Source organism: Zonotrichia albicollis, chromosome 16 (assembly GCF_047830755.1).
Source record: "Zonotrichia albicollis isolate bZonAlb1 chromosome 16, bZonAlb1.hap1, whole genome shotgun sequence".
Classification (NCBI taxonomy): Eukaryota; Metazoa; Chordata; class Aves; order Passeriformes; family Passerellidae; genus Zonotrichia; species Zonotrichia albicollis.
In genome coordinates this window covers 8,789,847-8,799,620 of record NC_133834.1, presented here as the reverse complement: position 1 = coordinate 8,799,620, position 9,774 = coordinate 8,789,847, and the positions used below count along the sequence as shown (strand labels likewise).

The 9,774-nt window shown below is 45.7% G+C and overlaps 1 protein-coding gene across 1 annotated transcript in view; it reads left to right on the top strand.

Annotated features, from left to right (window-relative positions):
- Positions 1–1,149: 1,149 nt before the first annotated feature.
- LOC102068330 (ATP binding cassette subfamily C member 1 (ABCC1 blood group)) overlaps positions 1,150–9,774 on the top strand; it is a 46,090-nt gene continuing 37,465 nt past the window's right edge. Inside the window, exon 1 of the mRNA XM_074553193.1 lies at positions 1,150–1,360. Coding sequence (XP_074409294.1) covers positions 1,313–1,360 — 48 coding nt within the window. The 5' untranslated portion in view covers positions 1,150–1,312. The remainder of the gene's footprint in view (positions 1,361–9,774) is intronic.

Below are 9,774 nucleotides of genomic sequence, written 5' to 3'. Positions count from 1 at the left end.
GGCAGACGGGAGCTGGGCGGGCTGGACTCAGCTGCTGCTGCTCTTCGACCTGACACCCTGAGAATGCCGGATCCAGGGGGACAGAGCAGAAATATTGCAGCCAGATGGACAATCTGGCCACCACTAGCGCAGCTCTGAAACTGCAGCTCTGCAAGGGCAGGTGAATAAAGAAGCAGCCTGAGATAGTTTTGTGTGTGCGATTCCTGCTTTCAAGTCACACATTAAACAAACAAGACCTGTCTCTTTTTAACAATTTTGTCTGTTACCGTGATTGCTGTGGATGGACAAGAGCATTTTAAATTGAGGTTTGTGTCATTGAAGATTTCAGATATTACTGAAGAGTACTATGTAACCACCCTGCTATTTCCTGCAGCATGTAATGCCATGCCTACATATGTACCTCCATACTCTAGCTGGGCTATTCTGGTACAGTAGTCAGGCGAGCTGACTGCGGATTTAACTGGTGCATTTTAAATAGGATGTGAAGACACCGTGAGACACAACCCAATGCAACCACAGGGCTGTGCAGTCAGCTCAACTACTGCGTATTTTGATGCAAACCTGGTTGTGGATGAAGTTGTTTTGGTTCTGTTCGTGCTAGTCAACTTGAACTAGTCAAGGGCATTGAAACCAGTACAGCTGGTTCACGCTGAGAAGTGAGCTATTTGAAGGTGAGCTTAGGCTTTCCCTGGGGCGTTCCCCATGGGCCCTGCGGGGCCCGGGTGCCAGCGGGGCATTGCGGTGCCTCTCCCCGGGGGACACGTGGGGACCCTGTTCCCAGGGGACAGAGCAGCGCCTCGGAGAGGGCGATACCGTCATGCCCACCGCTGGCTCCGGCCCAGCCCGGCGGGCAGGTGCGGATGCGAGGCGCAGGGCCCTGGAGGCTGCTGGGGCAGTAGACCCGGGCAGGCGGGCGAACCCACGGTGCTCCCCAGGGGCAGCGATTCCGCTCCGCTGCCGCGGGGCATTTCTGCGTTGGACAAAGGCACGCGTCGGGCTCCGGCCGAGGCTCCCGGGCCCGACGCCCACCCTGATGCGGAGGCGTTGGTGAGCCCGCGGGCCGCGCCCAGGCCGGCGTTGCGGGCGCACCCGCGGTGCCGCACGCGGCGCTGACCGGCCGGCCCTGCCCGCCCAGGCGGGGCCGCGCAGCGCGGGCGGCGGCGGCGGCCGGGGCTCGGCATCCCCGTGACGCGGAGCCAATCAGGGCCCCGAGCTGCCGGTGCCGGCCCGGCCCCGCCCGCCGCCGCTCGGCCGGGGAGCTGAGGACGGGAAAGCTCTGCCGCGGGAACCCGCGGTTGCCTCGCCGCGCTCCATGGGGATCGAGAGCTTCTGCAGCGCGGACGCTTCCGAGCCCTTCTGGGTGAGCGGTGCCATGGGGCCGGGTGCGGCTTGGCTCGGCGGTGGCGGCTGCCGGTGTCGGCACGGAGGGATGGCGGGGAGCCGGGTGGGGCTTGGGTGGTGACGGAGCCCGAGGGGCTGCGCCCGGCAGCGGGGGAGCGGGAGCCGGCGGTGCAGGCGCTCTCCGGCAGAGCGCGGGTGCTGCGGTGCGCCCCGGCCGTGCGGGGTGTGTTGCTCCGGCGCGGAGCGGCCGCGGGCCGGCGGGGCCGGCTGGGCCGGGCCGTGCTGTGCCGGCCGCTCGTGGTCTCCGCCTGGGCGCGGTGTCCCCACGGCCGGGTCGCGGAGCGGGCGCGCCTCGTGTGCGGGGCTTCCGGCGGGGAGATGCTTGGAGGGGAACTGGCCAGGCGGTGCCTGCCCGGCGCTGGGAACGAGCTCCGAGTGCCGGGACAGGGCTCTGCCCACGCGTTTGGCCGCTCGCTGCGTTCCTCGGGGCGTGCGGGTAACAACAGTAACGGTATCTGACGGCCGGCCGCACTCGAGAGCGGCTGGAGGAGGCCACGGAGCAGCGCTTCCAGCAGTTCTATCGCACCTTTTACAGCAGTATTTTGGCTCTTCTTTAGCGAAGAGTGGTGAGCGCAGGTGCTGTGCTGTGCGTGACCTGGGCACAGGTGAGCGGTGCGGGCACGTTGCGGTGGCTCTCGCTCAGCTGAGACTCTGGTTCCTGTGCGGGGACACGCCGGTCCTGGAGCAGCACCGGAGGGAAAATTCATCGCAGGAGCAAACTGGTTGTGTGTAGAAGGAGGTTGCGTGGAGGAAGGAAAGAGCTGGAAGTTAGGAAGATAAATCCGGAGTGAGAGCTACTGAAGTCAACATAAGAACTACTTGTGTAGTCATCAGATGTTTGCCAGAGAGTTTTGAGCTATTGAGTTGCCTTAGTAGTGAAAAAATAAACAGAATCAGATGTCTCAATAAATACCATTGTACTATTTATCTCAAGAACAGTTAGGATATTACTGAGTACATATCATCATATTAAAATCATCATGACTAAGATAATTAGTTTTTTCCAGCTGATCAAAAGTGACTCTGCTAACTTGCTTTTATATTGCTTATACTAACATCTCTTTTCTGCTATTTCTCAGGTTTCTCAGAACTGCCTTAATTATGAGTTGTCATTATACATATTTTTTTTCTCTTCCCTAGAATGAGACTTTTCATTTGAAGGGCTTAGGAGAATGCATGTTTCAGAATGAGTTTATGGAGAAATTGACTGGAGAGAGTAGTAGGATTGTGACAAAGAGCTGCCAGCTCATTCTTTGAGCTGTGAAATTGTAACATCAGGTAGGCACAAGAGAAGTTGTGCCACACATAGGAAGTTGGAAGCAACCAGTTTATATAGGATTTTTCACAGCAGATTCTTTTATTATTAAAACTGTTCTCATGTGTATTATAGCCATTTCTGGTATTTTTGTAAAAAACTACTCCATACATTTTTTTTCACTAATTGCATTCATTCACAGTGTTTGGGATTTGACATCCTTCTCCAAATCACATGGAGTCTGTCTTTCATTTCTTGCAGCTAAAGATCCTGTGGGTGTGGTTGTTAGATTTCTGGGCTCTTCTGATTCTGCAGAAGAATAATTGTGCATTTGAGTGAGGGTTAGATGTGCCTGGAAAAAACTTCTTCATGCTGACCTTGTCTTCACAAGTAACACTCTGTTTCCTCTTTGTTGCATCATTCCCAGTAGGGGAGAGTAGAAATGCCAGTTTGGGTGCCTTTGGGTACTCTGGCTGCTGCTTTTTCTGACATTTCCATTATTGCTGCTCTTTAAAGCTGAAGCTGTAGTGGATTTTCAGAAATTGTCTATGTATATGCAGAGTTTACTGGGCTTTTAGGTATGTCCTGTGGTTGAGCTGCTGTTCTTCCTGGCTTCTGAACAGCACTCTTGTGCTTCTCAGAGCTGGGTGATAGCTGGATACACAGTGGCTCGTGTTATTGCATTCTTGTGGTGGCTGCATCAGCTGTTTTTGTCCTGGAGCCTTCTGGTGGAGCTGAGGGATTTGTGGCAAACTCTGCTTCAAGGAGATGATGTGTTTTCTGTCAAAGGTGATCCTGAGTTGAGGGCAGGTCAGTTTTAAATTGTGGGGGAGACTGTGGCTGAAAGGACCTAATGGACCCTTAAAACTGTGTGCTAATCTTCTTAGGCTTTGCTGGCCAGGATTTTTCTTGTTTGCACGCCCAAGGAATGTTATTGTTGAAAGTTCTTGTCTGAGAATTAAACAGATTGGTTTTATTTAATACTTACTCTGCAAGGTCAGGAACCCAAGGAAGACTGCCATCTTCATGATGTTTTTTCCTTTCCTTTCTCACTGTCTCACCTCTGTGGCCCTACTTGTTGCAACACAGCAACAAGTTGTCCTGGGATTCCTGTTGGGAAGGATGGGTACTAACAAATCTTGAAGCTACTGCTTAACTCTAATTGCAGTTCTGCTGTTTCTAAGACCTACCTTTTACAACTTTCCCAAAGCCTTCTGAATTTAAGGATTCCCACACTACTCAGTGTGTTAACTTGCAATCAGATTTTACTGTATATAGTTCTTTTATAGAACTTTACTGCATCTTGCTTCCTTTAGACTCCCTTTTTGGACAAGTACAGTTAATCCTTGCTCGCTCTACCATCACTGAGTGTCTTGGAATCAGTATTCCATCCATCATATAAAGAAAGGTACAGCTGTGCAAGATGAAGTTACTCTTTACTGATAGTTGTTGATGACAGTAAAAGCTTGAAAAAAGTAGTGCACTACTAGCATTCCAGTTCAGTGAATTTAAGGGCCCGTTCAAGCTGTAAAACTTTGTGACCTGACACACTGAGATAGCTTTGGCTGGAGTATCAGTGCTGTCTGAGCACAGCCTACCTTGTTTCAATAGCAGCACACAGAGAGGCAGAGGTGAAGCAGGGTGAGGAGCACTGGTTCCAGGTAAGCAGGATAAATGTAGAACTCACTGTACACTCTGGCCTCCTGACCTGCCTGTCTGGAGATAGCAGCACATGCATAGTCTCAGTGCATGTGCATTTTGAAATAATCTGCTGGTTTGTCTTTGAATAAAATCTTGGTTTCAGTTTTTTTTCAGAGCTTTTAAACTCTGTGGTATCATGCTTAGAGAAGTCTTTTCATGTTTGAAATTGCTAAAGGAAGAGGTTAACAGTTTTTTGTGATACTTTGGGATTTCTAAGCTCACAGTAGGGTTTTATGAAAAAGAAGTGTGAAATATGCATCTGAAACTTTAGAGTTTCTTGCTAATGCTTAAGGGATTGTGACATAAATGGTTTATATACATATAAGTTCCTATCGTGTTGTTCACAGGCAGACATTTTGTTTTTTAAAGTTAATTTCAATAGAAGTTCTTAATTTCAGTGGAAATTTAGCAGAATTTTTTTCCAGTTTTTTAGTTGGGCTTTTTGTTGTTGAGAAATGATTGAAAGTGAGTCATTGCATTCACTCCTAGGAGAAAAGCAAGTTTTGAGATTCTCTGTTTTGTTTTGAAAATCCTGTAATGATTCAAGCTGTAAACCCTGGCCTATTTCTTCCCTGTTTGTTCAGAAGCTTTTGTGAAGCTTCTTCACTGTTAGTAAAGAAGTGGTATCCACACACTGTGCCAGGTTTAGCTCTTTTTGTGTGAAAACAAACTACAGAAGAACAGACTGGGTGAGTGAAGGTAAGGCAGAGCCTCATACACAAAATCTAGGGACCAGCCTGGAATGGGCTTTGCTTCCTTTGCCATTGTGCAGAGTTCTGGTTGAGGCTTTTGGGCATGTTTGTCTGCCTAAATCAATGTATTTTCTTAGTGTTTGTCAAAGAGGTTTTGTATTTGGTTGACATTGTTGTAGTGGGAGAGATCTGTAATGTAGCTCGATAGAATAAGAAAAGTATTAATATTCTTTAATGCATTGCAATTATTAACTGACATTTGTGAAGTGATACTGTGTGACACAAACACCTGCTGTGCTTATGTTATTTATGAAGACACTGGCAGTTTTACCAAAATAGACATCTGAATAAAAAACAGTCTTCTTATGTAAGGAGCAATTTCATGAAGTTCTGAAGATCCGTGGCTGTCACACATCAGATAGGCAGTAAATTGGCACAGCTCTCAGAGCCCCGCAGCTCTTTGCTCTGCAAGATATGTCTTTAGTGCTTTTCAGTGTTTGTGGCAAGGTGGGAGGGACTTGGAGGTGCTGTGGGAGGGTCCTGGGTGAGCCTGATAAAAGCCATGAGTTTGGTCTCTGCTGAAGAGTGTGCAGGTCACGAAATGCTTGTATTCACTGACACAGGAAGGTCATATGTGCACAGCATTTGGAACAGAGGAGGAGCAGAGTGATAAACAAGGAAGCCTTTACACAAAATGGTGCTTTATGTGATTAACAGCACATTGCATGATTCTCATGCCTTGGCTGTTGTGTTTTTTAGCAATAAAAGCCAGAGGCTTATTTGTCAGCTTTCTTCCATTTATGAACAAGGGTGCATAGAAATGTGCATAGAAAAATTAAACTTAGATTAGAAATGAAACTGATATCCCTTGATCCAGAATAGATCAATTTAAAGGAAAACCAGGGAAATTAAGCCTGATAATCTGTTGTTGATGGGGATTTTCTGAACAGATCACCTGCCTTTCTACAGCTGGCAATTCAGAATTGCTCAGAAATGTTAAATGTTAAATGAGGGAAAAAAGGTGGCAAAATGCCTGAGTGGCTTGTGCCATTTCATGCAATCACAATGCAGTTTACATTGAACACTGAGCTATACTGGGAGCGAGTGAAGGTCAGCTGGGGTTGGCTGGAGTCGCTCTGGGTCACATCTCTAAAAAGCCTCCTGCTGGGTACTGACCTTTACTTTTAATAGAGTCAGAATTCCTTGCATTACTGTTTTCTCACTCTTTGCACCTGTGCTACCTTCACATACAGTTTATCCCAACTTAAGCTGTTACCTTAGTCCCTTGGTAGGATTATTTCCCAGGTGTGTTCAGACTTCTCAGTGGTCTGAACTCAAGGTACAAGCTGTTGCATTATTGAGCAGAAGCTGCTGTGTTTGGTGCAAGAAGGAGATGAGAGCAGGAATCTTTTTCTTGTATCCTTTTAGGTAACAGTGATTTCAGTGAAAAACTTTGCAGAAAAGTAAAAATCCATAGGTTCTGAAACTAGAAGTGGTAAATATTTTGTTGTCAAGTGGCCAAATGTTTTGTTGTGGTACTTGCAGATATGGCAGGGTATGGAAATGCAGTGTCTGTAGAGAGAGGCTAAATTTTAATTTTGCAAGTTCTAATATAATCTGTTATATGTTTCTCTAACACAAAAAATAGCCATAGTTTGGTGGCTTTTAGCTTCTTTGTTTTCAAAGCTCAGCTCCTGTAAATGCCACAGCTGCAGGTGCTCCTTTCTTTGGCAATTTGTTAGCATCTGCTTCTTATTTTAGGCTAAAGGGTATAAAAAAGCAAAATGTGCTTTTTTTTCCTTGGATTTTAGCACAGTTCTAGCTGATGCAGTGGTTTCAATAATAAAGGATCTCAACTTTTTGTAAATATTAGGAAAGACTCATGTGTGGGTTTGGGACAAAGAGGTACAGACACCTGATTTAACTTCAGGACCAGTTATTGGAAGATAGAGACTTTTCTTTGTCTGTGTTAACAAGTCAAATCTGCATTATGTAAGTAATTACTGTTGAGAACTTAAACCATTAAAACCATTTATAACTTGCTAAAACCATTTCTAATAGAAAACATATGAGAAATGAAGGGCATTTTCTCATCACTAGAAACACTGGTTTCCCCCCCCCCCCCCAATATTCTTTATATACATGATAAAAAATTTAGGACCCTTGTTTTTTATGTAATTATTATATTTTGTAACTTTTTCACCTCTTGCTCTAACAATCTTGTCTTTGACAACATTAAGATTCTTCAAGAATAAAGTTTAGGTCTCAGAATTTGAAGTGAAGGAGAGGCATGGTGTCTTCCCTTTTCTGAGGTCTCAGTCTGCACATGGTATTTTGGGAAGCTGGGCTAGAAAACTTTTGCAGGGATTCTGGAGTACTTTTCTTGTACAGATATCTGTTGCTTGTCGTACCAGCTTGTCACTCCCTGTGATGTGGGCCGAGCACAGCAGAGCAGATCTGATGCTCGTGAGGATTGTGCCATGATCATTGTGCTTGTTCAGGCTCCATTCTAAACCCGAGCCTCAGCACAGGTTTCAGACCTGACTCCAAAACATGAATGGCAGAACAAAGATGGCATATCAGGTATCAGGGACTTTTTTAAAGCAAGGTCAGAGCTCCTTTAAAGCAGCCTTAAAGAGAGAGGTTCTGTTCTGCACTTCCCTTACCCCCTCCCTCTTGTGCACTGATGCAGCCTCTCTGAAGATGAAGGCTGAGCCAGATCTGCCAAATCTCCTGTCTGGGGAGAGGCAGGAAATTTGCTAGATAGGTGCCATGAGGCCACTGCCTTTTAGCCTACACTGAGAGAGAGAGTGGTTCAGTCAGCTCATGGTTTTATAGGTGCTACACTGGGACATTTTTCAATCCTGTATCTAGAGCTGGCAGATTGTAAGACTTCCAGTTTCAGTGGGAAAGTGATGATCCTATTATAATGAAAGTTGTCAGCTGCAATTACAGTGATAGTGTGTGAGAGAGCTAATTACTTTCAGTCAGCTAAATGTAAACATTGCATTAAACAGAGTCTTTTTTATTGTTGGGGAGATAAGATTGAGAAACTTTATCTTGGTATTACAGGGGAAGTGGTTCTTCTGTGGGTGATATTGAAGAAGTGGGTACACAGTGTCAGTGTCAAGCTCCGTTTGAGGGAGTGTTTACCATGATGTTAAGATTCCAATGTGGTTTTGTAATTTCATTTTTTACATAGCTGTGTGCTAAAGTTTTAAGTCACTTTTCAGTCACAGTTTGGTCCATGCAGGTGGATTTAACACTGTGGCTGACAGCCTGCATCTCTGGCACACTTGCACACAGCAGGCATGAAACCAAACAATTTGGGTCTCTCCATTTCTGCCAGTGAGAATTCTGAAATGTGCTGTGGGTCAAGTGGGATTATTGGTGTGAGAACAAGCAACCCCTGGCTGTTCATTTTCCAGCCTTTCCTGCTGCCAGGAGAGGCAGCCAGCACCAAATGCTGTTATTCCTCAGATTAGCCATCCCGGAGGCATACAACTGTCCTTGGCCTGTCTTCCCCCAGCAAAGTCACAATAACTGGCTTTTGTGTTGCAACTTTGTCTTACAGTTCTACTGCCAATGCTTTTATCTTGCCTGTTCCTGAAATTTTAGACAGGAGTTAGTATAGTTCTTCATTTTCCTAGGTTTTATGCACTGTTAAGTAAGCGGTTTACCTGTGAATGGATCAGTTTGATTCTGGGGAATGCCAAGCATTTTTGTGCCCCTCTTGTAGGCAGAGGGTTTCATTTCAGATGTGATAGGAAGCTTTTTTGTGCCATGAGAGAAAAAATGCTACAGGGAACTGGAACTGTGGACTGGTATTTTTGAACCATAGTGCTTATGATAGAAATGAAAACTGAGAAATAGGTCAGGTAAAATTAAAAATACCCATCTGCTGTTCTGGGAAACTTTAAAATTGTTGAGGAATTTTTGAAAAGAAAAGAAAACCAACCTGAAACTATTTAACATCTGAGTTATGGTTCTTCTGGACTATATTTACACTAAGCCAACAGTGTATCTCTCCCAACATCTAGCAAGAAAGGAACAAGGATCAGAATGATTCTTCTCCAGTGGGTTCCTGCAGTCACAGCTTAAAATGAAGGCTGCTTCCAGATTATACAGTTTAATAGCTGTAGACTTTACCCTGTTTTTTCCTCCTCTTCCTTTATGGCAGGAGGCTGCTAGTTTGTGTAGGCTTTCAGAAGTTGTATCTCTGCCATTTGATGTGACTTTGCAATGGGTCAGAATGAAAATGGTTAATCTTTGAGCTGAGAAAAATGGAGTAATTTCATGTTTTAGTACAACTTGCTAAAACAATGTTTCTAAAACTTGAGTCAGAAAAAATGTCATTAATTTGCTATTTAATGTCTGTTAAATACAAAGGTCTGCTTCAGTGAGTGTTTCTGCATTTTGTTTGTGATGAAAAAAGCCAAAACTGAATCTGGGTTTATATAAAGCAAAGGAGAGAAGCATGTACTTTCCACTGGCACAACTAGTCTAGACTTGTGTAACTGAACCTATCATTTAAATGTGAATTCATGCTGGTTTCATGATGAGAGTGACATGTTTTCCAGCTGCAGTGGAACCTCCTGAGGCTGTGGTGTCCTCCATGCAGAACCCATCCTTTTGTAATGGATTGGGTTCCTCTTGATGGTGATCCCAGCTGGGCTCAGGCTGAGAGCTGCTGCTGCTGTGTCCTGAGACATCTCCCTGCTCGGC